General features: G+C 59.0%; 1 protein-coding gene and 2 non-coding genes across 3 annotated transcripts in view; 1 reads left to right on the forward strand and 2 right to left on the reverse strand.

Annotated features, from left to right (window-relative positions):
• ST14 (ST14 transmembrane serine protease matriptase) overlaps positions 1 to 27,778 on the reverse strand; it is a 41,375-nt gene that overhangs the window by 13,258 nt on the left and 339 nt on the right. The window contains exons 2-7 of the mRNA XM_056131468.1: positions 3,573 to 3,732; positions 2,114 to 2,250; positions 1,891 to 1,961; positions 613 to 770; positions 490 to 525; positions 151 to 397 (exon numbers count right to left, since the gene is read on the reverse strand). Of these exons, the coding sequence (XP_055987443.1) occupies positions 151 to 397; positions 490 to 525; positions 613 to 770; positions 1,891 to 1,961; positions 2,114 to 2,250; positions 3,573 to 3,732 (809 nt within the window). The remainder of the gene's footprint in view (positions 1 to 150; positions 398 to 489; positions 526 to 612; positions 771 to 1,890; positions 1,962 to 2,113; positions 2,251 to 3,572; positions 3,733 to 27,778) is intronic.
• LOC130039603 (small nucleolar RNA SNORA29) lies at positions 17,675 to 17,815 on the reverse strand. Its single transcript, XR_008794928.1, has one exon. It is a non-coding gene; the product is annotated as a small nucleolar RNA SNORA29 (small nucleolar RNA).
• Positions 20,864 to 20,990, forward strand: LOC130039607 (small nucleolar RNA SNORA3/SNORA45 family). Its single transcript, XR_008794931.1, has one exon. It is a non-coding gene; the product is annotated as a small nucleolar RNA SNORA3/SNORA45 family (small nucleolar RNA).

The raw sequence follows: 27,778 nt of genomic DNA on the forward strand, positions 1-27,778 counted from the left end.
ACAGTGGGTGGAGCTGGGCTCTGGCAGACAGCAGGGGGCGCTCTGCTCCCGCCCGGGCCTGGTGGAGGAAGTCACTGACGCCAGCACCTGTGTCCCCCCAGCCCCGCACGCGACCACCTGCCCGCCTTTCCCCACTCCGCAGACACTCACTGCACCACGGCCCGCGGTTCCACGGGGCTCAGGGTGTCGTACACCGTGACCAGGTCAGGGTGCTTGCCGTCGCTGTCGCAGGACGCCACGTCGAAGCTGCGGAAGGTGAGGCTGAGCACGGACTCGGCGTCCCCACGGAGCGTCCACTGGCAGCGGGCTCGTGCGGGGTACGGGCTGTCCGGGAAGCCCGGCGTGGTGAAGCGCAGGGGCTCCTGGCCCCGGGCGTGCAGGGCGAAACTGCAGCTGTCTGTGGGCATAGGACAGGGGGTGGGCAGGCCAGTCGGGGACCCCCGGCCAGCTCCCGCCTCTGCGCCCCCCGGGGCTGGGCCCGTGACTCACTGTCCTGTCTGGTCGCTGCGGTTCGAGGATCGGTGGCTGAAGGACAAGATGGAGAAGAAAAACTTTAGGGACCCAGTCTGCGTGCTCTCCGAGGGGGGTGCCCGGGCCCACGGCGACACTCACGGAAGGCCACCACGGAGGTGAGCTCGAAGCTGTTGAGGTTGCGGCCGCGGGGCGGCAGGCTGATCACACGCTCCTCGGCCATGGCGCGCTCGGCCTCCTGCACCTGGTCCTTGGGGATGCTGAACTCTGACCAGTAGTAGGCGATGACGCTGCCCTCGCTGGGGACAGGAGCTGGCTGAGTGCCGGTGCCCCAGGGACCCGACCGTGCCCACCCACTCCAGAGGCTGCGAGGGGCGGCTGGGAACCCCCCAAACGCACACACAAAGGGGTGACCAAAAGGCGTCCCTCACGGGCCGGAGAGAGTACCGCGGGGAGCGTATCTGCCTTGCGTGCGGCTAACCCGGTTGGCTCCCCGGCACCCCACACGGTCCCCCGAGCCTACCAGGAGTGACCCCTGAGCGCAGAGTCAGGAGGAAGCCCTGAGCACCACCAGGCGGGGGCCCAGAACAACAACAGTAACAACAATGATCAAAATGTTCCTTCTGTGGAGCTTGGTCACCGGAGCCCAGGACCCAGCCCCAGTGCAGCAAGACCCTATGTCCCCCCCCCCCCCCCCCCCCCCGAGACCCTGGGCACTGCAGGGTGCGGCCAGACAATTTAAACAGCATAAAAATAACCCGAGCTGGAGCTAAGACGCAGGCACCAGCCAGACACAGAGCACTGATGCCCAGCCCCCAGCTGCTCTCTGCTATTGGTTTCTCGGGCCACACCTGGTGGTGCTCAGGGGCTGTCCCGGGCTCTGTGCTCAGGAGCGACCCCTGGGGGGGTTCAGGGGCTGATCCGGGCTCTGTGCTCAGGAGCGACCCCTGGTGGTGCTCAGCGGCTGTCCCAGGCTCTGTGCTCAGGAGCGACCCCTAGTGGTGCCCAGATTCAAAGCAGGGATGCAGAAGCTGGCTATTCATGCCAGTGCCTGACCCTCGTTCTGTCCCTCCACACCTGAGCTGCTCTCTAGAAGGAGCAGGACGCCCGTGTGCAGCACTCAGCCCCATCAACGGCCCTAGAACCTAGGAGTACTAGGGGGACGGGCAGGACGGTTCGGGCCTGGCGCTGCGGTGCCGGGGACACGAGGGGGCCCTGTGGGTTCAGGGCTGGGTCAAACCCAGGCCTGCCCTTTCAGTCATCTGCCTGGCCACCGTCTGCTTTCGTGGAGTTTACTTTGAAAGGGGCCCCAGGAGGAGAGCCAGGGGTTCCCAGCAGCCGTCCCTGCATGCCCTGTCCCCACTACTCGAGCTCTTGTCCCCCACCCCACCGCCCAGCCCTGCAGGCCCCTGCACCCACCTGAAGGCTGTCACCTCGGACGCCACGTGGTAGGGGCCGAGCGCCTGGGTCTGGCTGTAGAGCAGCTTCAGCTGCGGGGAGAGAGGAAGTCAGCAGACCCGGGGCAGCCCCCACGGCCCAGGCCGACCCGGGGGTTTGGACCCTGGGAGAGGCGTCCCTCGGGCCACGTGGGGAGGGCAGCAGTGACCCCGGGCTCAGCACCCTGCCCGGGGGCAGAACTCACCGCCTCCTTCACTTTCTGGGCCAGGTTGGCAAACTCGGTGGAGTTGGCGTTCTCGTAGGCGTCCAGGAAGTTCTCGTTGGTGACCCGCAAGTACCCGTTGAAGATCTTGTGGACCTGCTCCTTCCGCACGTTCCGGTCTGGGAGGGAGGGAGGGCGGGGTGAGGGGGGTGCAGGCCCACCAGGTGTGCCAACAGGGCCACAGCCTGGATCAGTGACTGTAGGGGGCCGAAGGCCTGGACAGCTCTGACCCTCCTCACAGCGCCGACCCCCAGCCCTGAGCCCCTCTGCCAGCGGCAGCCTCCCTCCGGGCCTGGACTCAGGGGCCTGGGCTGATGCACAGGGGCCGTGTGAGCACGGGCTAGTGTGCCCGTGGGAAGGCAGCTCACCTCCAGCGGCACTCACACCCACACCAGCCCCGACACCCACACACCGGCCTGATGCCCACACACCAGCCCAACATCCACACATCAGCCTGACACCCACACACCACACTGACACCCACACACCACATACCCACACACCAGTCCGACACCCATGCACCAGCCCGACACCCACACACCAGCCTGACACCCACACACCAGCCCCGACACCCACACACCAGCCTGACACCCACACACCAGCCCGACACCCAGACACTAGCCCGACATCCACACACAGCCCGACACCCACACACCAGCCCGACACCCAGACACCAGCCTGACACCCACACACCAGCCTGACACCCACACACCAGCCCCGACACCCACACACCAGCCTGACATCCACACACCAGCCCGACACCCAGACACCAGCCCGACATCCACACACCAGCCCGACACCCACACACCAGCCCGACACCCAGACACCAGCCTGACACCCACACACCAGCCCGACACAACCAGCCCGACACCCAGACACTAGCCCGACATCCACACACCAGCCCGACACCCACACACCAGCCGACACCCACACACCAGCCCAATACCCAGACACTAGCCCGACATCCACACACCAGCCTGACACCCACACACCACATACCCACACAGCAGTCCGACATCCATGCACCAGCCTGACACCCACACACAAGCCCGACACCCACACACCAGTCCGACACCCACGCACCAGCTTGACACCCACACACCAGCCCCGACACCCACACACCAGCCCGACACCCACACACCAGCCTGATGCCCACACACTACCCCGACATCCACACACCAGATACCCACACACCAGCTTGACACAAATACACCAGATACCCACACACCAGCCCAACACACACACAGACCAGCCTCACACACAGACATACTCACACACACACAACACACACACACACACCAGCCCCGACACCCACATACCAGCCCCGACATACACACATACACACCATCTCTCTCACACACACACACACACACACACACACACACACACCAGCCCGACACCTACACATCGGCTACAGCGCCCACACGAGCCCGACACTCACAATGGAAGTGCCACACCAGCAGCCCCGTGGTGAGCGCCAGCAGCAGGGAGCCGAGCAGCAGGGCCAGCAGCACCACCCAGCGCTTGGGGCCGCGCTTCTCCACCTTCTTGGTGTTGTTCACCGGCAGGAACTCGATGCCTTCCTCGAAGCCGTTCATGCTCTGCGCAGAGAGAAGAGAGAAGCGGCTCAACCAGCGGCCCGGGGCTGGAGCGACAGCACAGCGGGCGGGCAGGGCATTTGCCTTGCACGCGGCCGACCCGGTTCGATCCCCAGCATCCCATGAGGTGCCCCGAGCCCCGCCGGGAGTGATTCCTGAGTGTAGAGCCAGGAGGAGCCCTGAGCATCGCTGGGTGTGACCCAAAAAGCAAAAAAAAAAAAAAAAAAATCGACCAGCGGCCCTGTGGCCCCGGCCAGGAAGAGTGTCCAGGGCACTTACTCTCTTCCCGGGATGGCCCGGCCACCAACGCCACGAGCAGGGCCACGCCGCCGCCCCCTCCACGCATCCCAGAGCCCAGGCCACCCCCGGCATGGACGGCGGAAGAGCTGGTGGTGCCAGGGGAACTGATGTGCGTCCTGGAGGCTCTTCTCCTGAAATGAATCATCCCGGGCGCAGGGAGAAGCCCAGGTGGGGCAGGAGGGGACCAGCTCCAGGCCGGGCGGTGATTGGCCACCGAAGGCCTCCTGCCGACTTCTAAAGGCCGCCCCTCCTCCTGGGGTGCAGCAGTGGGCAGGGCGCCAGGGGCTGCTGGAGGGGGACCCCCCTCAGCCAGGAGCCCGTGGGCAGCACATGAAACGCGTGCCCGCCCCGGGGACCTTGCTCCACCCTTGTTTAACAGCGGAAAATAAAAAAGCGGCAAGTCCAGGCAGGTATACCGAGGCCCAGCTGGACAACCCTTGCTTGCACCCGCCCGCGGGGCTGCTCCCAGCATCTCTGGGCGAGCAGGGAGGTCTCCACGGAATCCACCGCGCAGGGACCAGGACACAGCACAGCAGGGCGGGGGCTTGCCTGGCGCACAGCTGACCTGAGTTCCACCCCTGGCACCCCACACGGTCCCCCGAGCCCTGACAGCAGCGAGCCCTGAGCACCCAAAAACCGGAACGAAACACCAAGGGCTTATGTGAAAAGCAAACGAACCTGAACCTCCTCCAAGTCCCAGGCCAGCAGCCTCCCCACTGCCTTCCCTCCCCGTTCTCCCACCAGGTGGCACCCAGATTTAAAAACATCATATCCAAGACCTGAGCAGGGACAGGCCAGTCCCATGAGATGCGACTGTGTCCTGCCCATCCCCCACCCCCAAAGGACTCTGTCGCGAAGGCCCCCGCCCCATAACTGCAGGCACGGTCAGATCTCTGGGGGACTGCGGGCACCGGCGGCCTCACTGCACCTGGCATGAGGGAACCAACATTTCTGGATCTTTCCAGCTGCCTGTGAGGTTGCTGTAAGGCCAGGTGCCACCCACGCCGGCTGCATCAGGAGAGACCTGTGCCCTGCCCCCGAAACCCGGGCGTTAGCTCCCTAGTGGGTCAGATTTGTGACTTATCTAAAGGCCGCAGCCACAGAGGTCACCCATGATCTATAAGCATATCTGATCAACGGCTACAGAGCAAACCACACACCATCTAGAAACACCACATCTCAATAGGAACACATTTTAAAAAGAAAAAAAAAACCCACAGGCAACCATTTAAAACACTTTCAAGTGGGGCTGGAGAGACAGCACAGCGGGAAGGGCGTTTGCCTTGCATGCGGCCGACCCGGGTTCGATTCCCAGCATCCCTGGGATCCCAGCATCCCTGAGCACCGCCAGGAGTAACTCCTGAGTGCAGAGCCAGGAGTAACCCCTGTGCAATGACAGGCATGACCCAAAAAGAAAAAAAAAAACAAAAACAAAACAAAAAGCCACTTTCAAGAGGCTAGAATAACAGTACAGTGGTCAGGGCATTTGTCTTGCACACCCCGACCTGGGTTTGATCCCCAGGACCCCCGCAGGGGTCCCCTAAGCCTGCCAAGAATGATCACTGAGTGCAGAGCTGGGAATGAGTCCTGAGCACTGCTGGTGTGGTCCAGAAAACAAAATGAACAGAAAGGATGGGCAAGCACCTTAGCTTCTGCACGACTGGCCCCTTCCGTATTCTAATTTTACTTGAGAAATAGATAATTCAGACCCGGGATTTCGGTGTGTGTGACTGGTCTGGGCCACATCTGACAGTACTCAGGGCTTACTCCTTACTCAGGGATCACTCCGGGTGGTGCTTGGGGGCCTTTTCATGGCTCCAGAGAGCAAACTGGGTGGGCTGCGTGCAAGACAAGAGCCCCCCAACACACACACCGGATATTGCTCTTGCCCCAGACCTGGGTTCTTCATTCACGATTTTATTATTCTGAGAGCTCTGAGGATAAGCCTTGAATTGGGCCTGTCGATTTTATGACACCTGAGGATTATTGCTCCACTTGCCCTTTGAATTCGGAAGATTTCCCATATCGTCCTATCGTCCTTCCCTCCTTCCCTCTGATGGGCATTTCTGGAGTTCCTGTTGTCCTGTCTACTTTGTTCTCGGTTATTGTCCACCTCTTTCCCTAGCCTATTTCTGCGATCCAAACTTCAATTTCTAAGAGTTCTTCCTTGATCTCTTGAGGTCTGAATGCAAAATGTTCCCATGCTGAATCTCGAGGAAATCGCCTTTGTCTCCCTTTGACTTGCTCTTCCAAGCTGCACGTTTGCCCGGAAGTGTCCAAAGACCTGGGCTCAGGAAAGGGCCCCCGAAGACCGTTGGGAAGCTCTGTGTGCCCCAGTAGCTACAACCTCCCACACAGGCCACAATTAAGTGTCTGGTCAGGTGTCTGTTTGTGCCACACTCAGCAGTGCTCAGGGGACCAGGCAGTGTCAGGGAGAAAACCAGGTTTCAGCAAACACAGGCTGTGCCCAGCCCACTAGCTCTCTCCAATTTCTTTACTGGGCAACCCCAACAGTTCGGCAATGTGAATCTTTCCTTCTTGCTTTGCTTTTAGGGGTGACAGCCAGGGGTGCTAGGGGCTTATTCTCGGCCTTTCGTTCAAGGATCTCATTTGGTGGGGCTCAGGGAACACTTGGTGTTGCTGGGTATTGAACCCAGGCCGGCTGTGTGCCAGCCAAAGTCTACCGGCTGTGCCATCTCTCCAGTCCCTCATCCATGGAACTGAAAGTAACAGTTTCAGTGACCGCAACTGACGGGTATCAGTTACACAACAAGCAAAGGTCTGTATCAAACGGCACAATAATCAGATTGGGGGCTCACATAAACACCCACAAAATCGGGGCTGTGAGAGTACAGCAGGTAGGGTGTTTGCCTTGCACGCAGCCGACCCAGGTTCAATTCCCAGCATCCCATATGGTCCCCTGAGCACCGCCAGGAGGAATTCCTTAGTGCATGAGCCAGGAATAGCCCCTGTGCGACGCCAGGCATGACCCAAAAAGAAAAAAAAAAACACCCACAAAATCATCCACACAATCAAGATCATGATCTTCTCCACCACGTTGAGAAACTAAGACACGTAACTTCCAAAAACTGTTAACTGACATTGTTTCCGGGGCTGAGATCTCCAAGCCTACTTGGATCAGGGCTGAGCATCCTCACCCAGATCCTCCAAATTCCAGTAGGCGGGGCTCAGACCCACCAACTGGCCCCCTGGCGCCGTGTAATCCCATCAACTGCCAAGACTTAGAGACTATAAAACCCAGCTCCCGGAAGCGCGCGCGGCCGCATTCGCACCATCTTATCATCTCATTCCTACTTTGGACAAACTGGCAGGCTACTGAATGTAACCTGCCCACACGGCAGAGTCGAGTCTGGCAAACTCCCCGTGGTGTCCCCAATATGCCAAATACCAGTAACAATGAAGGGTCTCATTCTCCTAACTCTGAAAGAGCCTCGAATGTGGCACTTTTAAAAAAAATCTCAGGGCTAGGACGAAGGAGACGTTACTGGGGCCTGCTCGAGGCAATCGACGAACAACAGGATGGCTGTGATTGTGGTTGTGACTGTTTTCGCTTGAGAGCAAAGGCCCAGTGATGCTCGGGGGCTCCTCCCAGCTCCCAGCTCCGTGCTTGGTGGTGCCAGGGGGTCGGACCCAGACCCCTGCCATGTGAAGTATGTCCTCTGTGTCATGTCCCGGGTCCCCAGCCTTAGAATTTCGCCTTTCTCTTTCTGGCTGTGGGTTTCCTTTCCTGGCTCTCTGGTCTCATGGAACAACACTAAGCAACCGCAGGACTTTAGCCCAGGTCTCGGGACAGTGCGTGCGCTTCAGGAAGTGAATGTTGAATTCCAAGGGAGCCAGCAAGGTCCCTTTCCCACCGGGTCCTCACGGCACCCCTGGAAGCACTGAGGGGGGACTGGCCCCTGTGCTGGACACCAGGCTCGGGCGCAGCTGGATGCAGTGATGACCACACGGCTGTTCGGTGGTAAAGGCCATGAGCCGGGTTCCCTGCCGTATTCAGAGCACTCGGAGACAGGGGAAAGCAGGAGAGGATGGGGGACTGCAGCCTCCCCGGTGGGACAGGCTTGGTGGCAGGACCTGGGTTGGAGCCGCCTAGGAACGTGGGGCCCACTCAGAAACGCTGTGTAATGAGTAACGAGGCTGCAGCCTTTTATGACCCTCCGCTCGCCTCCACTTCCAGACTCGTTTTATGGATGGGGACAGCAGGCGGAGAGAGTGACCAGTCCAAAGTCACGATGACAATGAAGACAGTCACGCCAGACACAGCCACACCTGCGGCCCCTGCCCGCCGGGCGGTGCACTCGAGGACCCGTGGTGGAAGGCGCAAGGGTTGGTCCCCAGCACTGCTGGCCATGGCCATGGCCCCGAAACAAAACAATAAGGATTATTGTTCAAAACACACAAGAGGGGAACTGGAGAGATAGCACAGCGGGTAGGGTGTTTGCCTTGCACGTGGCAGACCCGGGTTCGATTCCCAGCATCCCATATAGTTCCCAGAGCACTGCCAAGAGTAATTCCTGAGTGCAAAGCTAGGAGTAACTAACCTGTGTGCATCACCAGGTTTGACCCAAAAAGCAAAAGCAAAAGAAAAAAACACACACACACACACACACACACACATGAGGGACGCAAATCCGCCCCACCACCCCAGCAGGTGAGTTTCTTTTTGGCTTGTTTCTTTATCTGGGGGCCACATCCGGTGATGCTCAGGGCTTACTCCTGGTTCTGCACTAAGGAATCACACCTGGTGGGGTTGGGGGGCCATACGGGGGGGGGGGGGGGGGGTGCTGGGGATGAAAGCCACAAGCAAGACAAGCGCCCCACCCCCCGCTGTGCTATTGCTCCAGCCCTGCACCTTTTGGTCTTTTTGTCTTTTTCCCCCCAGAGCCCAGTTACCGGGATCAAGTGTGAGTCCTGGCTTTGATCCCCTCAGGGCCCCAGGCTGCCCTGCCCCCACCGTGCCGCATTACAAGCACTGGAGACACCAGCAGGGCTGGGCACAGCCCCACCCCCGACTGACAGGGCTGGTGCTGTGCTCTGTGCAAAGAACACTGTGTCGGAGAGTCACGAATCCTTCCGGATGGTTCCACCGGCCCTCCCAGACCCCCGCTGAGGGTCCCCTCGCACGTTTCCACTCTCCAGGGGCCAGCAACCTTCAAGTGTGACCTCAGAGAGAGGGAGATGGCTCAGACATGCCGAGGCACACGCTGAGTCCCGGATCCGGGTACCTCACGGTCCCGTAGCACCGAGTAGCCCTGGGCATGGCCCCCAACCCGAAACCAAAGAGAAGCAACAGGTGCGTAACAGCAAGAATCCGAGGAGAGAGGCCAGTGAGCCTGGTTCCATCCCCACGCGAGCACCTCTGGGGCTCGGTCCTGCCCACAGAGCCGGGACCAGCCGCACTGAGCACGGCCTGCTGTGGTCCCCCAGCAAAAACAAAACAAGAATCCAGAGAAAGGACTCTCCCCGCCAGGTTTCCGTTGGCTCTTTCAGACTCCCCGTGGCCGGGATGTGAGTCCGACTTCCCTTGCATGCGGGAGCACTGGGCTCGGCCTTGAGAAAAACTCCGAGCACAGAGCCAGGAGCAGGCCCCGGTGGGACCCCCAAATCAAAGCGGGGTCCCTCCCGGATCGCGCCAGGATGGGATCAGGCGGGAAGCCGAGGGGGCGCCTGAAGACTCAAGGTCGCGGGACCCTGCCCGTCCGCAGAGACGTGCCTGGGGGAAGGTCCAGCACAGGTGGGGTCACTGCCAAGGACACAGGCGTGTCCTGCGCTCAGACAGGGAGGACGGGTGAGCAGCTCACGTGCCAGCCCTCAGCGGGTGCTGGGCATTTTTGGTGACTCACTGTCCCCCCACAGGACGGGACGGCTTTCGATTTCAGTATGTCCTCATGGCACCGTATGCCAGCCCGGGGTGGCTGAACTGAGAGCTCCGAGGAGCTGCCATCTGGCTGGCTGGGGAAAGCCGGAAGCCGCAGGCAGAGCCGGGCTGGGGCGGCCACTCCCGGCGCCAGCTGGGGTCAGACCTGGGCCAGGTGACAGGGCAGGAGACAGGGCAGGTGCCCAGCGCCTCTGCCCGTGACTGCAGCAGCCCCGGGGAAACCTGCCAGCAGAGGGACCCGGTCCCCAGGAGAGGGGGAAGCCCAGGGCCAGGACAGGAGCGACAGGACGGCACTGGCCTTGCACATGGCCGACCCGGGTTCAATTCCAATAGCCCACAAGCCCAACAGGAGAGATTCCTGAGCACAGAGGTCAGGAGTCAGGCCTGAGCACTGCCAGGTGTGACCCCAAACCCAAATCAACAAACAAAACTCCTAGTGTAGTGCAGGGGTTCCACAGACGGAGCTCCCGTGCCGGAAGGCCCTCCCTGAGCACACCCCAAAACACAGCCACGCACCCCCTCACCCCCCCCGCAATGCCTGGGATGGGCAAGGAGCAGGAGGCTCCAGAATGCCCCTGAGCCCCCCACACGGGGTGCCGGGGGCCCTGCCCCCCCAACATTGCCCAGGCTGGTTGGGTCTTGAAAGCAACCGGCCCAACCAGACAAACCCCAGCCCCGCCCCCAGAGTCCCCCGCAGGCAGCCTGGGGCAGGAAGTTTAACAAGGCTCTTCAGGGGGACCCTGGTACTTGAAAGATCCAGAAACACCAACCCCGGCTCCACCCCCCTCCCTCCCTCCCGCTGCCCAGAGGCCCAGAGGCCCAGAGGCGGGCACAGCTCGGCCGCCCCCGGGCTCATGGCCTAGTTCAGTGAGGGCCCACTCGACCTCCCAACAGGCTCGGTGTCACCCCACAACCCAGAGCCCCACCACTTCCTGGACTCCGCACTTTTCCTGGGAGAGGACACGTGGGTGGGGCGGGAGGGGGAGCAGTGGGACCCTGGAACCTCTGCCCCCGTGTCACCCCACCCTCCCACCCTTGCCCTTTGACCCTGTCAAGAAGAAGGTGCGGCTGGGAAGTGGGTGGAGCTGCGTGCCCGGAAGATCCAGGGGCACCCGGGATCCCAGCTGGCGCCACCAGCCCCTGCCGCGTCCCCTCATCCCCTCTCCATGTCCACACGAGTGGAGGCCTGGGGGCCACGCCCCCCCAACGGATGCCGTCCTTCCCTTTGGACGGCGAGGGTGTGGGGTTCCAACCCGGGGGGGGGGGGGGGGGGTCCGGCTGGAACCGGCTGGAACGGAGCCCTGAGACCTCGCTGTGTCTGTTTCCTCTTCTGGAAAGTGGGTTAATAGCCGCTTCCAGTCTGGCTGGTCCTGCTGATGACAGGCGAGTCCCGTGTCCCGCCCACTCTCCACCCAGCCCCCAGAGCCAGCCAGGCGCCCCCATTCAGGCTCAGACATTCCAAGGAAACAAGCCCATGAGAAAGAAAAGGCACAGTGCAGGGTGCCAGGAGGCCCCACGTGAGCAAGCCCCACTGAGCCAGGTCCACGGCGGAGGGCAGAGGTGGGGGGGGGGGGCCAGTCTCTGACCCTGGGGGTGGCACAGACCAGTCAGTGTCTGCTGCGATGATGAGATGACCCTCTCCCTCCCTCTTTTTATTCCTTCTCTTTTTCTCTTTTCCTTTTTTTTTCTCTCTCGCCCACACAGCAAAGCCTGGCAAGCTCCCTGTGACGTATTCAATGCGCCAAACACAGTAACAACAAGTCTCACGACGGAGACGTTACTGGGCCCGCTTGAGCGAATCGATGAACAGCGGGAGGACAGTGCTACAGTGCTTTTTTTTTTTTGGTTTTGGGGCACAGCCACACCGGCTATGCTCAGTAACTCCTGGTGGGACGTGGGGGGACCGTATGGGATGCCAGGGACTGAACCTGGGTCGGCCAGACAAACGCCCCGCCCTCTGTACTATGGCTCCAGCCACCCATTTTTTATTGAATCTCTGTGAGATAGACCCTTACGAAGCTGTGTTTGATTGGGTTTCAGTCATCAGTGTCTCAACATTCCCAGCACCAGTGACCCCAAGTTCCCTCCCATCACCCCACCCCCACCCCTTCCTGCCTCTATGGCAGGTGCTCTCTCTCTCTCTATTCTCTCTCTCTCTCTCTCTCTCTCTCTCTCTCTCTCTCTCTCTCTCTCTCTCGCCCCCTTTTGACTCTTCCTGGAACCCACATTCTCTTTCCCTGTGCTTTTCCCTGTGCTTTTACTGACATTACTGTAACAGGAAGATTGTCACAATTCACATGCAGCCTAAGAAAACTATTCCCCTGAATGCTTTTTTTGCATGAGGTGTTCAGTTCCCCCAAGCACAGAGCTGGGACCATTCGCTGGCACGGCTGGGTGTAGCCCAAAAAGCAGAGAAAAATAAATGACACCGAGGCCGCGTGTTCCCTGTGCCGGGGCACGGGCTGGGGCTGCCTCGCGCTCCCCCAGCGAGTCGCTGGACCATGTTGGAACTCTCGGGTCAGGTGGCGTGGGGATTCCTGGCCACTGGTATTGCTCCAGGGGGAGCCCCCGAGGCTGTTCCCCTCAGACTGGCCTTGTAAACACACCCACCTCCCCGCCCACTAGTCTATCTCGGGGTTGGAAGCCGAGTGGCTTCAAAGGTGCTATGATGAGTCATCAGGCTTCAATTCCTCAGGGATCACCAGCTGTCCTGCTGGCTCCCGGGGCCCTGGAAGCAGGCAGTTCCCTCCCAGGGCTGGGAGAAGCTCCCAGGAGACAGGGAAGCTCCATCTGCTGGACCTTTTTTGTGGTTTTCAATTTGGGGGCCACACCGAGAGCTGCTCAGGGGTGACTCCTGGCTCTGTGCTCAGGGACCACTCCTGACATTGCTCAGGGGACCACAGTTAACTCCTGGCTCTGTGCTCAGGGATCACTCCTGACGGTGCTCGGGGGACCACCTGGGACGCCAAGGATTGCATACAAGGCAAGCGCCCCCCACCCCCAAACCGCTACCCCTTACACCTCTGCGCTAAACCATCGCTCCAGCCCCATGCTGAACTTGGTTCACTGAGATTCTGCAGAAGTGCAAAAAAGACCTTGGTGCCCACCAAGATCCTGGGCTGAATTCTCCTCTAACGCCTCTCCGGAGCTCTGGGGTTTGTACACCGGAGCCCAGCTCAGGTGACGAGAGATGCATGAACCCACAGAGACATGCCTGAGCAACAGTCCCACAGGTGAGGGCAGGGACCGAGTCCTGCCCTCAGACCCTAGCGCCTCCCATGAACATCCTTCCCGGCTAAAAACAAGATCCCCACCAGGGGGCTGATGCGGAAGCTGCCCTGCCCCGCACGCACGCACCCAGCTCCTGAAATTCCCCACCGGTTTCTCTTGCTCCTTCTCGGGCTAAACAAACACTCTCCGCTCCATCCAGCCGGGCACTGCCTAAGCCCTGGCCATCCGCCTCCGCCACACACTTGGCCGTTTTCCCATCAAGGAGACACAACACACAGATGATAACAGCACAATCTAAATCAACCCCATGCACGCTCCACGGGTTCCACCACCTCCCTCCGCCCGGTTACTCCTGGTCCTACCCCACAGCCCGTGAGCAGGCCTGGGTGCTAAAATTAAACCAAGTGACCATAAACATCCCATAGGCACCTGATGAAGACGCCAGTGAGCTCGTCATCCAAACGGCTTTCAAAGAGGAAGAGGAGAGAAACCAAGACACTGGGGAAAGGGAAGAGAAAACCTCTGAGGGGTACTCCCAGCACCCTCCCCGCCCTCCCCCAGCTCTGGGCCTTGTTTTCCTTCGAGTTTTGGTTTGTTTTCTTGCAGGTGATTGATTTCCTGCTGGCTTCCCACCCTCAGCCTCACACCTGCCCCCGGAGACAAAGAGGGGTGAGAGTTTAAGAGGAGCCATTTTTTTTTCATTACAAGCGCCACTTTCCTTTTCTTTTCTTTGAGGAGATGGAGGGGTGGGGGGAATCATCCACACCCAGCTAGCTGTGCTCAGGGCTTACTCCTGACTCTGTGCTCAGGGATCACTCCTGGAGGAGCTGGGGGGCCTCTATGGTGCTGCAGTTGAACCCGGGTTGGCTGCGTGCCAGGCAGGCGCCCTGCCCTCCTCTTCCCATCATCCAGCTTCCTGAACACACTGGGTTAATCCACCGCGGGTCTATAGCACAGTAAGTTCCTGAGGGTGAAGTGCCAAGTGCTGAATTCGCATCGGACCCACCCCCAAAGTTCTAGCCAGACCATACTACTACTAACATGAGGGCTTCTGCCCTCCGCTGCAGAACTTGGGGGATTACATCACAATCCCCACCTGTGATGGTCTCTGTCAGCCCTGGGAGAGACAGAGAAGATTTGTGAAACAGAAAGCGAGCTGTCTGGTTTGGTTTTTTATTTGGGGCCACACTCGGCAGTTGTCTAGGGGTTATTCCTGGCTCGGCACTCAGGAATCACTCCCAGAGGTGCTCCAAGGATCATATGGGATGCCGGGGATTGAACCAGAGTCTGCCACATGCAAGGCAAACGCCCTCCCTGCTGTAGGACTGCTCCAGCCCCAGAAGCCGAACTGTTTCTACAAGGATTTGATCAAATCTGGGGAAAATGATAGACTTTCACTTTTATATTTCTGTACTCCTTGATTTTTTTTCTGACTTTTGGGTCACACCCGGCAATGCACAGGGGTGACTCCTGGCTCTGCACACAGGAATTCCTCCTGGCAGTGCTCAGGGGACCATATGGGATGCTGGGAATCGAACCCGGGTCGGCCGCGTGCAAGGCAAACGCCCTACCCGCTGTACTATCACTCCAGTCCTGTACTCCTTGATTAAAAAAAAAAGAAGAAGAACAAAACTCACTAACTTCTCTAATTGGCAGTGGAGGCGATAGTTTTTTGGTGTGAACTAAAATAGTTTGTATTGAAACTTCTTCAGAAAAATGTGAGGGAAGAGAAAAAAAAATATGTGTTCAAGGAAGAACCTGGGCTTGAAGGGCAAGCCGGAAAAAGGAATTAAACACACACACTCTCTCTCTCTCTCTCTCTCTCACACACACACACACACACACACACACACACACACACACTGCTAAATAATCAAACGGCCTTTGCGGAGTACTTCCTCCATTTTTTAATTCTTTCTACGAATCTGAGTCAGAGGCTTTTCCTTCAAATGTGTCTCCACCAGCCTGTCCACGATGACTTGTACGAGATCCAGCCAAATCAGACCCTGATGGGCACATTCCACGTGTCATCACACACTGAGCTGACTAGTCAATGCAGACTGGGGCAACCCGCCATCTGCTGCCTCCGCCTCTGAGCCCTGAGTCCCGGGGGCAGGAGGGGGTGGTTCTCGTTTCAGTTGTGAAGGCGGTGTGGGATGCGGGGAGCTCACGCCTAACACGGATGCAGAGCTCCATTCCCGGCAGCCTGTCACGCAGACTATCCTGGTCTTCTGACTCACAATTAAGTCATCCCCGTATCTGGCCTTGCCCTCCCCGGAGTATCGCCTGCAAAGTGGATAAGGAAATGCTCGCTCCAAGGCCTCTGATGAGCTGTCACTCAATAAAGAAGGCATGGCAGACTCCCAGGAATAAATGGCAGATCAGCCCCTCCCCCCCGGCAAGCGTGTGGTCATAAGTTCAAATCCCTGGCGCCCCACATGAGCTTTGCACAATCCTGACAACTCTGAGCTACGTGGGCTTGGCAGCTCTGCAGTCTCTGATTCTGGTACCAAAGAGAAGAGCACCCCCTGGGGAGCTCTGAGCTCACGGGCATTAGAGAAAGAGACAGAGACGTGCAGGCCAGCGCCTTCAGCCCCTCCCAAGCTGCCCCCGGTGAGCACCGCAACCTTAACTCTGTGCCCCAACTAACAGTCTGAGCCTTGGCGCCAGAACAACAGCACAGCAGGGAGGGAGCTGGTCTTGCACATGCGGACCTGGCTTCAATCCCCAGAATCCCTGAGCCCACCAGGAGTGATCCCTGAGCACAGAGCCAGGAGGACGCCTGGCTGTCACCTAAAACAATAAAACCAAAAGAAAAGAATAAACGGGGTGAGCACTGCAGCTGAGCACAAGAGCACTACCGCTGAGCGAGGGAACACTACAGCCAAGCACAAGCACTGCAGCCGAGCATGGGAGCACTGCAGCCGAGTGCAGGAACACTACAGCTGAGTGCGAGCACTGCAGCCAAGCACAGGAGCACTTCAGCCACGCATGGGAGCACTGCAGCCAAGCACAGGAGCACTATGACCTGCCGCATGACCCCCCTGCCCCACAGAACACCACAACTATAAAGATGTGCAAGGAGGACCCGGAGAGACAGGACGGGGTCCAGGGGCTCACCTGGCATGTGGCTTATTCCCAGTTTGAACTCCAGGTACTGTGTATGCCCCCCCTGCTCCCCGGACATGGCCAGGGGGTGCTCCTGAGCACAGAGCCAAGAACAGCATCGGGGCATCTCCAAGTGTGGCCCCAAGTTCCCAGGGGTGGGGCAACCATAAATAAAACAAAATAAATGTGCAAGGGTCAGGCCAGAGAGACAGGTCGGGGGGTCACGGACCCCAGTTTGATTCCCGGTTCCACTCAGTTTGATGCCCCAGCACCGCGGGAGCGATGTCTGAGCAACCGCCCACTACTTTTCGAAATAAGGGGAAGGTGAGAGACGAGACGCCCCAGAGGCGGCAGGAGCTGAGCCGCAGGGGAATGAGGGTAGTTGGAGTCAGGCGCTGAGAGGGACGAGCTGAGGAAGAAGCACGTTTCCCCTCAAGCCTGCAAGGATGTCAGGTCCGATTCACTCCGGAGAGACGAGAAAGCCTCTGCCGCATCCATCAAACTCGGACTGAGCTAGCCGGAAGAGACAGTTCCGACCCTTGCTCCAAAAACTCCCGAACAGCAGCTTTTCATGAGGATGAAGGCAGAGAGTCAGAGGCCATACCTGCAGCTGCAAAGAGGGGGCCGAGAAGGACTGGAGAGGCCTGACCACGCTCCTTCAATAAAGGAAAACACGGCTTCCTCACAGCCAGAAGCTACGGGAGCAAAGTATAGTCTCTTAGAAATGTCCGTGACAGGGCTGGAGAGATACCACAGCAGGTAGGGCGTTTGCCTTGCACGCGGCCAACCCGGGTTCGAGTCCCAGCATCCCATATGGTCCCCTGAGCACCGCCAGGAGTAACTCCTGAGTACAGAGCCAGGAGTAAGCCCTGTGCATCGCTGGACGTGACCCAAAAAGCAAAAAATAAAAAGAAAGAAAAATGTCTGTGACAGGGCCGGAGATATACGGCAGACAGGGCACCCACTGTGCACACGAGAGATCCAGGTTCAATCCCCAGCGCCCCCATGGTGTTCAATGAGGGGGGTGTTCAATCCCGAGCACAGAGCCAGGAGGGACCCCTGAACACCACTGGATGTGGCCCATCCCTCCAAAAACCAAAAACCAAAAACCAAACAAACAAAGAAAGAAATGTTCACGACCAAAAGTTGACTGATGTGACTTGAAACTGGGGATGGGGGGGCTGGAGCGATAGCACAGCGGGGAGGGCGTTTGCCTTGCACGCGGCCCACCCGGGTTCGATTCCAGCATCCCATATGGTCCCCCGAGCACCGCCAGGAGTAATTCCTGAGTGCAAAGCCAGGAGGTAACCCCTGTGCATTGGCCGGGTGTGACCCAAAAAGCAAAAAAAAAAAAAAAAGTGGGGTTATGGGGCAGGTAAGTTGAAAGGAAGTGTCCTTTTTACTTTTATTTTTCTTATAAGTCATTTCACAGAGAAGGAGGACACAAATAAATCCTCCCTTTTCATATCACAGCAATTTTTGCTTTATCCCGTAAGCCTAGCCACTAAAATCTATTCTTAGGAGAAACTGCAGTAGTCAGACGGGAAGGGAAGTTTCCTATTTTAAACAGTATAAGACTATCTTTGGAGACAGTTTTTTTTTTAAGATTGAGAGCCTGGGAGAGAGAGTCCAGTGGGTAGGGCACCTGCGATGCACACAGCAGACCTGGGTTCAATTCCCAGCACCCCGAGTAGTCCCTGAGCCCTCCAGGAGTGATCTGAGTGCAGAGCCAGGAGTAAGTCCTCAGGATTGCCAGGTGTGCCCCTCCCTCCCCCCCAAAAAAAGTGGCATGCTCAATTTTAAAATAAATGGAAGTCAAATCAGAGCTCATTTTTGTAGTTTTACGTAGTAAGTTTCCAGCATCTAATCAAAACTCAAAAACTGTAAAAGGGGGCTGGAGCGATGGCACAGTGGGGAGGGCGTTTGCCTTGCATGCAGCCAACATGGCCGACACAGGTTCGATTCCCAGCATCCCATATGGTCCCCTGAGCACCGCCAGGAGCAATTCCTGAGTATTGAGCCAGGAGTGACCCCTGGGCATCACTGGGTGTGATCCCCCCCAAAAAAAACGATAAAGGGGAACCAAGCAACAACATAGCATTTGCCTTGGACAAAGCCAACCCAGGCCTGATCTCCAGAATCCCGTATGGTCCCCCCGAAACCTGCCAGGAATGATCCCTGAGCATAAAGCCAGGAGTAAGCCCTGAAAACTGCCAGTGTGCCTCATCTCCTGCCAAAAAAAAAAGTAAGCCATAATAAATAAATAAATAAATAAATAAAATTGCAAGTATCTTAGCGGAAACCTGTGTGCTCCCTCTGGCCTTCACAGCTCGAACCACAACAAAGGGAAGGAGGCGGGCTGGGGGTGGGGGGCGGCTAAGGGAAGGGGAAAGCAGAAGGAAGCCCAGGACCGACCGAGGAGCTGCCCAGAGGGGCATAAAGGGACGCACCCGCCCCCGACCTCCCACACTCTGGCTCTCAGCACCCCAAGCCCAGCCCGGCCGCCACGAAACCCCATTAACCAGGAGGCAGTCACGCGGTGAGGAGCAGCGAGACCAGGAGAAAATGCCAACTTCCTCATGGGCTTGGGCCCGTTTAAAATTTTCCAGGGACTGGGGCGATAGGACAGTGGGTTGAGCATTTGCCTTGCACAGGGCCGACCCGGGCTCAATCCCTGGCATCCCATACGGTCCCCTGAGCACAGCCGGAAACAATTCCTTAGTGCAGAGCCAGGAGGAACCCCTGAGCATGGCCGGGCATGATCCAACAAAAAGCCTTAATTAATTATTAATTAATTAAAATTTCCAGTACGGGAGGCCGAATAGATGGGACAGTGGGTAGGGCACTCGCCATCCTCACAGCTCATCTAGTTTGTTTGTTTGTTTTTTTTTAATATTTTTGGGTCATACCCAGCGATGCTCAGGGGTTACTCCTGGCTCTGCACTCAGGAATTACTCCTGGTGGTGCTTGGGGGACCATATGGGATGCTGGGAATCGAACCCAGGTCGGCTGCGTGCAAGGCAAGTGGCCTACCAGTTGTGCTGTCACTCCAGCTCCACAGCTGATCTAGTTTTAATCCCAGGAACCTGCAATGGTGTCCTGAGCCTCACCAGGAGTGATCCCTGAGAACAGGAGTAAGCCCTGAGCACCACTCAAAAACAAAAATTAAAATTTTCAGCAGGAAATAAATAAATAAAATTTAACTTTTTTTCCTTTTTGGGTCACACCCGGTGATGCTCAAGGGTTACTCCTGGCTCATGCACTCAGGAATTACTCCTGGCTGTGCTCGGGGGACCATATGGGATGCTGTGAATCGAACCCAGGTCGGTCGCGTGCAAGGCAAATGTCCTACCCAATGTGCTATAACTCCAGCCCCACAGCTGATCTAGTTTTAATCCTAGGCACCCACAATGGTGTCCTGAGCCTCACCAGGAGTGGCCCCTGAGAACAGAGCCAGGAGTAAGCCCTGAGCACCACTCAAAAACAAAAATTAAAATTTTCAGCAGGAAATAAATAAATAAAATTTAACTTTTTTTCCTTTTTGGGTCACACCCGGTGATGCTCAAGGGTTACTCCTGGCTCTACACTCAGGAATTACTCCTGGCTGTGCTCGGGGGACCATATGGGATGCTGGGAATCGAACCCAGGTTGGTCACGTGCAAGGTAAACGCCCTACCCACTGTGCTATAACTCCAGCCCCACAGCTGATCTAGTTTTAATCCTAGGCATCCGCAATGGTGTCCTGAGCCTCACCAGGAGTGGCCCCTGAGAACAGAGCCAGGAGTAAGTCCTGAGCACCACTCAAAAACAAAAATCAAAATTTTCAGCAGGAAATAAATAAATAAATAAAATTTATTAATTAATTAATTTATTTATTATTATTTTGCTTTTTTGGGTCACACCCAGTGATGCTCAAGGGTTACTCCTGGCTCATGCACTCAGGAATGACTCCTGGTGGTGCTCAGGGGACCATATGGGATGCTGGGAATCGAACCCAGGTCGGTCACGTGCAACGCAAACGCCCTACCGGCTATGCTATTGCTCCAGCCCCTAAAAAAATTTTTTTCAACAGGAACTTTTTGCGAGTGTGTAGTAAACTCAGCTACACTTTGCCTGTGTGGGCCGTCCCTGGCCCCCATCTGTGCCCCGGTGAGTAACCTCATCAAAGGGAGCGCAGACCCGCGCAGCTCCAAGGCGCCGGGCCTGCCTGTGGCTGCAGGTTTAACGACGGCTCCAGGGCTTGGCTGAGGCTGGCATCAATCGCCTGGCGCGGGCGCCCCACTCCACGGTGGCGTCGCGGGGAGGATCAGAGGCGGCTCTGAAGTCACCCACTCTGGGTCTGGACTCAGAACTGCTGCACACAAGCCCTGGCACCTCCCGCGGTGATCGAGGCTGTGAGCAGAGCGCGATGGGAGGAGGGGGGTGTGGGGGGGGGGGTGGGGAGTGACAGGCATCGTGGTCTCCTCCGCCTTCCACCTTCCCCACCCTCAGGACTACTGACTCCAAGACCTTGGCGACGTGTGCAGGATGCCAAGGGTTCTTTGGCTCAGCCCAGTCAGAGCAAGCAAACGCCGAAAAGAAGGAAGACCGTTTCAGCTCGAGACCAGGGTCACGCTTAGCATCCTGTTGCCTTGGTGTGCTAGAGTCCTCGAAGAGTCACTGCTGACCTTAGTCACCGGCTGTGGCCCTCATGGCACAGTTGGTCACCGGGTTAGTGACAATGACCTAGAGTCCCTTGAGCCGGTGAGTGAGAACATGGCATAGATTTTTTATTTTTGCTTTTTGGGTCACACCTGGCGATGCACAGGAGTTACTCCTGGCTCTGCACTCAGGAATTACTCCTGGCGGTGCTCAGGGGACCATATGGGATGCTGGGAATCGAACCCGGGTCGGCCGCGTGCAAGGCAAACGCCCTACCCGCTGTGCTATCACTCCAGTCCATCAACTGTCAATCTTGACAAACTGTGGATCTTGGTCAGTGAGCACACCTGGGTTAGTGCTGCCCAAAACAAGACTGGAACAGCTTCTATCACTGACGTGGTTCGATTGAGCTACTACAAAGTTCTAGGGAGGGAACACTTCCAAAGCAGCCTGTCATCGTGAAAGCCAAATTCTTCAGCAGAAGAGCTGAGGAGATTAAGACAGTGGGAGGGGCCTGCATCCTGGTAGCTTTAAGTCACCTGAAAGAAGGATCATTAAATCTATACTACTTTTCTTTTCTTTCTTTCTTTCTTTTTTTTTTTTTTTAAAAAGGGCTGGAGCAATAGAACAACGGGTAGGGCGTTTGCCTTGCATGCAGCCAACCAGGGTTCGAGTCCCGAGTCCCAGCATCCCATCTGGTTCCTCGAGCACCGCCAGGAGTAATTCCTGAGTGCAGAGCCAGGAGCCAGGAGGAACCCCTGAGCATTGCTGGGTGTGACCCAAAAAGCAATAAATAAATAAATAAATAAAATAAAATAAAAAGGAAGCCAGTTTCAGGACTGAGTTTTACGTGAGGACTGCTTCCTTTTTTTTTTTTGTTTGGTTTTGCTTGGGGGCGACATCCATCAATACTCAGGGGCCACTCCTGGCTTTATGCTCAGAGGCCATCCATCCTAGCAGTGCTGGGGGCCAGAACCTGCATCTCCTGCGTGCAGAGCCTGTGCCCCCGTGCCTGAGCAAGTCTCGGGGGACCAGGAGCTGCTCAAACCAAGTCAAAGGGCTTTATTCCTGGCTCTACACTCAGGAGCGACCCCTCGCCATGCTTGGAGGACCATACACAGGGTATGGAGAGCAAACAGGGGTGAAGCACATGCAATGCTTGCTCCTGGGCGCTGAGTAATCACCGAACACCCTTTGGCCATGGTGAGCCAGGTGAGAGCCCCCCGCCCCTCAATCCCACACGACAGAACAGTGACCCTGACTTGGCTAAGCCCAAGGGATGTTCAACATTCAGAGATTAGTCCAGCTTCTGGGGCCAGAGTGATGATACAACAACGGGAAGGCACTTGCCCTGCACACAGCTGACCCAGGTTCGAATCCTAGTGCCCCATATGGTTACCCGGCACTAGCAGGAGTAATCCCTGGGTATTGCTGGATGTGGTCGGTGGGGGGGAGAGAGAGAGAGAGAGATCCAATTTCTTACCTAAAGCAAAGCCTACACTTAGGCGTCTACCTGCCTGTCCTGACCTGTACTGGAGCAGCAGCTGGACAGGGCAGCGGAGCCAGTGGCCCTGGACTCAAGTTCCAATCCCACCTTTGGTGTGCTCTGTGACCTCAGGCAAGACACTGAGCCTCTCTGGGCACCATTTCCCTCACCCTTAACAGGGTCATGGCGCAGGAGAGAGAACTAAAGGGCTGAGCACAGGCCCTGCATGCAGGAGGCCGGGCTCGATCCCAGCACCGCGTGGTCCTTGGAGCACCCCTCGGCGTGACTTCTGAGCACAGAGTCAGGAGCAGCTCTTACGCACAGCCAGAGGCGGTCTCCAAACCTAAAAGTAAATAAGTTTCCCAATCTTCTGTCGGTTTGTAGGGGGTGTGGGTGGGGGGCGGGGTCATACCTGCAGTATTCAGGGCCCGAACAAGTGCACGGGGCCCTGCGGGTTGCCCGGACCAAACTGGCCCCTGCTGGGACTCCCCAGCCCCAACAAAACTGGCTTTGCTGACTGGCGTTGGGTCACACCCAGCAGTGCTCAGGAGTTACTCCAGGCTCTGTGCTCGGGTGGATCATTTGAACCTGGGCCGGCCGCATGCAAGGCCAACACCCTCCCTGCTGAACTATCGCTCCAACCCCTGAAATCCTTTTTGATGTAATAGTCTTGGCCCCTGGGGACCATCACCGGCCATGAGGTCACGTGTTCCCTGCTTACAGCCTCGTCCACGCTGAGCACGGTCCCAGCTGCGTTGCCACTGGGCACCTTTGGCGCTACCCATGGCGCGAGATCACTGGGCCCTGAAACCAAGGTAAGCGAGAGCCAGTACCAGTCCCGAGCCAACCCTGGTGGGCACAGCCCGCGTGTGCGGCCTCAGCCGTCACATGAAGACCAGGGCAGCGCTTACCTGCATGGTGGGCCGTGGACACGCACTCCCAGAGGGCCAGCGAGATCCCGTGCGTGGCACCGCCGGAGGACAGCACGGGGGGCAGCTCCCACCCCCCAGACCCTCTCCTAGGAGAGACGGAGCTACCAGCGTGGGCGGAACCTCAGGCCAGAGACAGGCTGGTGTCAGGGAAGTGGGGAGCCACGGCGGCCACACGGTGGCCACACGGCGGCCAGACAGGGGCGGAGTCGGATGGGCGGCATCACCTGGGAGCAGATGACTCAACCTCTGAGTCAGGGAGCCAGCAGGGCGCCTCGTGTTCTCTTGTGCCTCAGTTTCCCTTTCTCCCAAAGGCGGGGCATGAGTCTCTGGGCCTTCCCGGGAGCAGGCAGAGGGCAGGGCCTCTCCTGCCTGTTCAGGCACCCGGGAGGCCAGTTACTCGAAAGAACGAAAGAACGATCAGAGGGGCAGCAGCGAAAGCACAGAGGACAGGCTGTTTGCGCAGCATGTGGTTGGCCGGGTTCGATCCCTGGCACCCCCAAGGGCCCCCGGAGCACCACCAGGAGTAATTCCTGAGCACAGAGCCAAAAGTAAGCCTTGAGCATCGTTGGGTGTGACCCCAAATAAGCAAGAAAACAAAACAAAAACCCAAAGGGATGTGCGAAGGCGGGAACTGCTTGGAGCCCTGGGTTTGGTCCCCAGCACAGCCCATGGCCTCCCCGCCCCCCACCCCGGCACCATGTGGAGCCCTCGTGGCCCCCACAAAACTGGGCCTGAGGGCACTGAACCAGAGACCCACACACCCCGTCACCAGCTCCTGCACCCTACGCACCACTGGGGAGCATCTCCCCCCAAAACATGTGAGCACTCTGGCCAGGAAAGCAAGCCGAGAGAGCAGCACAGCGCCTCCCGATGGATACGACAGGAATGTGCGGGCCTCCAGTGTGCTCGTGGGAGCGCCGAGAATCACCCTGGGGCATGGCCAACAGAGGGAGGAGACTCAGAGGGGAAAGTGAGGAAGCCAAGGAAAGGACCTCCGAGGGTCACTGCGTGCCAGAGCTCACGCCTTCCATGGGTGGGGCCCTGCGTTGGGGTCTTGATTCCAAGAGTCCCCCCAGCATGGCCCCACCTCATAACAACACCACTAACAAGAGAGCTGGACACACAACAGTCCCTAGGATCTGTGAAAGAAATGACCAAATCGAAGTGGCCTGTGTGTGTGTGTGTGTGTGTGTGTGTGTGTGGCGGGGTGGGGTGGGGGAATGGCTCTGGCTCTGGTGGTCTTGGCACAATCCTCTTCCAGAGAAGCTTCTTCAGGGAAGCCACAAGATGGGAAAAAGATGAAAAGAGAAGACACAGGAAAGAGACTGGGTGGCACAATGCTGTTCCCCAAGCCCTAATGCTGTCCCCTGCACCCCAAAGCCATTGCCCTCACCCCGATGCTGTTCCCCTCACCTCAATGCTGTTCCCCTCACCTCGATGGTGTTCCCTGCACCCCAATGCCGTTTCCCTCACCCTGATGCCGTTCCCCTCACCCCGATGCTATTCCCCTCACCCCAATGTTGTCTCCCTCATTCTGATGCCGTTCCCCACACTTTGATGCTGTTCCCTGCATCCTAAGAGCACCCGGCCAGCACCACTGAGAACCCAGCTCCCAGCTCAGATGCTCCAGCTGCGCCTGGGCAGCTCTGCCACCGGCAGGGGCCAAGCCTGAGACGACATCACCCCAGCTTGCCAGCCACGGACTTTGCAGCTCAGAGAGGCGAGGGGACGACTCTGCGATCAGCACTGACCACCCCGAGTTCAACCGGGGCCCGCGCGATCCTGGGGTTCAGCTCCCAGTGCTCCTGGCTCCCTAGCTGGCCAACGACCGAGCAATGAACAGCGGCGGCACTGACTGGCCCGAGCCGCGTGGCCCTGTCCCTGGTGTCGGGTCTCCAGTCACCCGGGGACGTGAGTGACCTGGGGCAGCCCCGTGCCTACCAGGGGCCATTGCTGCTGTCGGGGGCAGGGCAGTCAGTGGGAGAGGCAGCCCCTCCCTTTGCCCACTAGGGGTGGAAAGGCCGCAATAAGGAAGTCACCCGGCGGCCGGCCGCTCCCAGCGGGCAGAACCGAGGGTGCCGGAACGGGGAGTGCTGGCTTCCCTGAGCACCCTGGGCACTCACGCACGGGCCTGCAGGCCACCTCTGGGGGCAGGAGACAGCACTGGGCTTGAGTGCTCCCGCTGCATGGGGCCCACCCGAGTTCCACCCCCAGCCCCGCTTATGTCCGGAGCACAGGACGAAGAGGAGCCCCCGAGAGTCGGAGCAACAGTACAGCGGGGGCCCGTGCCTGGCCGACCTGGGTCCGGGCACCGTGGATGGTTCCCCAGGCACTGCCAGGAGTGATCGCCGGCACAGAGCTAGGAAGCCCTGGGCACTGCCAGCTGTGCTTCAAAGACCAAAACCGAAAAAGAACATCAGCACTAACGGTGTGGTTCCCAAACGTCCTGCCCACAAACCGTAAGAGAACTGTGGTCACGTGAGCAGGCTTCACGGGGCGGCTCGTTCCCAGAGGGGAGCCACCATTCTCTTCATTGTAGCTGCACCCTGGTTGGCTGCACCCATGGTGCTGGGACAGAATCCAGGGCTCCCACATGCGACGGCGGAGAGATGCCACAGAGGGTAGGGCACTTGCCTTGTACGTGGCCAACCCAGGTTCAGTCCCTGGCATCACATAGTCCCCCTGGAGCCCCCCCACCCCAGGAGTGATCCCTGAGCGCAGAGCTGGAGTGAGCCCTGAGCACCACTGGGAGTGCCCCGCTCCCCAAAAAGCAGGCGCTGCGGCCCTCGGAGCCCGTCCCCAGTATTCCCACTGGCCTGCTGGGTCTCCCTCCAACAGTGCCCGGAGGGTGCAGGGTGCTGTCGGGGCCAGAGATTCTGGGGAGCTTGAAGGAGGGGGGAAATGGCCCAGGGAAGGAAGAGCACCAGATGGGCAGGGGGAAGGGAAGAGTGGAAGACAGACAGACAGACAGACAGACGGGAGAGGAAGAGGAACCGCTCAGAGCTTGGAGGAGCAGGCTCTCTGGGGGGACAGCAGGAGCAGAAAGCCCCAGAAGGCGATGACAAAGGGGAGAACAAATGACTTGGGGGGAAAGCAGCCCTGGACCCAGGCAGGGTGTTGGCGGAGAAGGCAGGTGGCCTCGCTGTCCCTGGATACATAAGCAAAGCAAACAGCAGGAGTCCTTACAGGTGGATCTTTGCCAGTCCAGCCTCTGCGCTGCCCACAGGGCCCTGCCCCTCCCATCACAGCGCAGAAACAGGGGTGTCTGCCCCCTTCAATTCCCCGGTCCCCACGGCCAGTTGTGGCTCCTATGACCCCAGAATCCGGTACACTCACTAAACTGGCACTTCTTGCCTCCCGGGCACTGGGGTGGACTGGAGAGTCCCAGAATCTGGTCTGAGCTGGGAATGGACGGGGTCCCCATCGGACCTGGCCCCAGGATCAGGGACCGGAGATAGAGAAACCCCGCATAGTCCCTACACCACACACAAGCACCAGCAGGCTTGGCGGCCCCTCAGACTCCCCCAGAGGCGGCCCTGGGGTCGCCCCCCACACACAGACAGGTGCAGCCGGGGCACTGCCACTCGGGCGTGACCTTCAGCAAAGTCACTCCCAACCGGTCCCCAAGTCAGCGGGAAGGTGAGCGGCGGCCCTGGGCTTCTCCCTGCCCTTGCTGCCCTCCCAAAGGGCTCGGCGCTGCTCCCCGCAGCCCTTCCCGGAAAGTCAGGCCAATGGGTCGGTGCCCTCGGTCCCCGGCAGACGCTTCCTCCGGGGAGAAAAGCGACAGTTGCCCCCCAAGCCCCACCGCAGGGGACCTGCGGGGGCGACTCTCCGGGGTCTCTAAGGACTGACCAGGAGTCACCACCGGGGTCTGGCCACGAAGGAGTGGAAACCTCCTCGCGCAGCGCCAGCGCGCACATCCCGGCCGGCGCCCCCAGACCCCCAGCGCGCCCCTCCGGGTCCGCAACCCCCGGACCCCTGCCCGCCCCTCCCGGTCCGCGCCCCCGGACCCCCAGCGCACCCCTCCGGATCTGCGCCCCCGGACCCCCAGAGCACCCCTCCGTGTCTGCGCCCCCGAACTCCCAGCGCGCCCCTCCCGATCTGCGCCCCCGGACCCCCAGCGCGCCCCTCCGGGTCCGCAACCCCCAGACCCCTGCCCGCCCCTCCGGGTCTGCGCCCCGGGACTCCCAGCGCGCCCCTCCCGATCTGCGCCCCCGGACCCCTGCCCGCCCCTCCCGTCCTGCGCCCCCGGACTCCCAGCGCGCGCCTCTCGGTCCGCGCCCCCGGACCCCCAGCGCGCCCCTCCGGGTCTGCGCCCCCGGACCCCAGCGCGCCCCTCCCGGTCCGCAACCCCCGGACCCCTGCCCGCCCCTCCCGGCCCGCGCCCCCCGGACCCCCAGCGCGCCTCTCCCGTCCTGCGCCCCCCACCCCCGCCGTCTCCCCACGCCCCCC

The sequence above is a fragment of the Sorex fumeus genome, unplaced genomic scaffold, assembly GCF_029834395.1.
Source record: "Sorex fumeus unplaced genomic scaffold, SorFum_2.1 ptg000091l, whole genome shotgun sequence".
NCBI lineage: Eukaryota > Metazoa > Chordata > Mammalia > Eulipotyphla > Soricidae > Sorex > Sorex fumeus.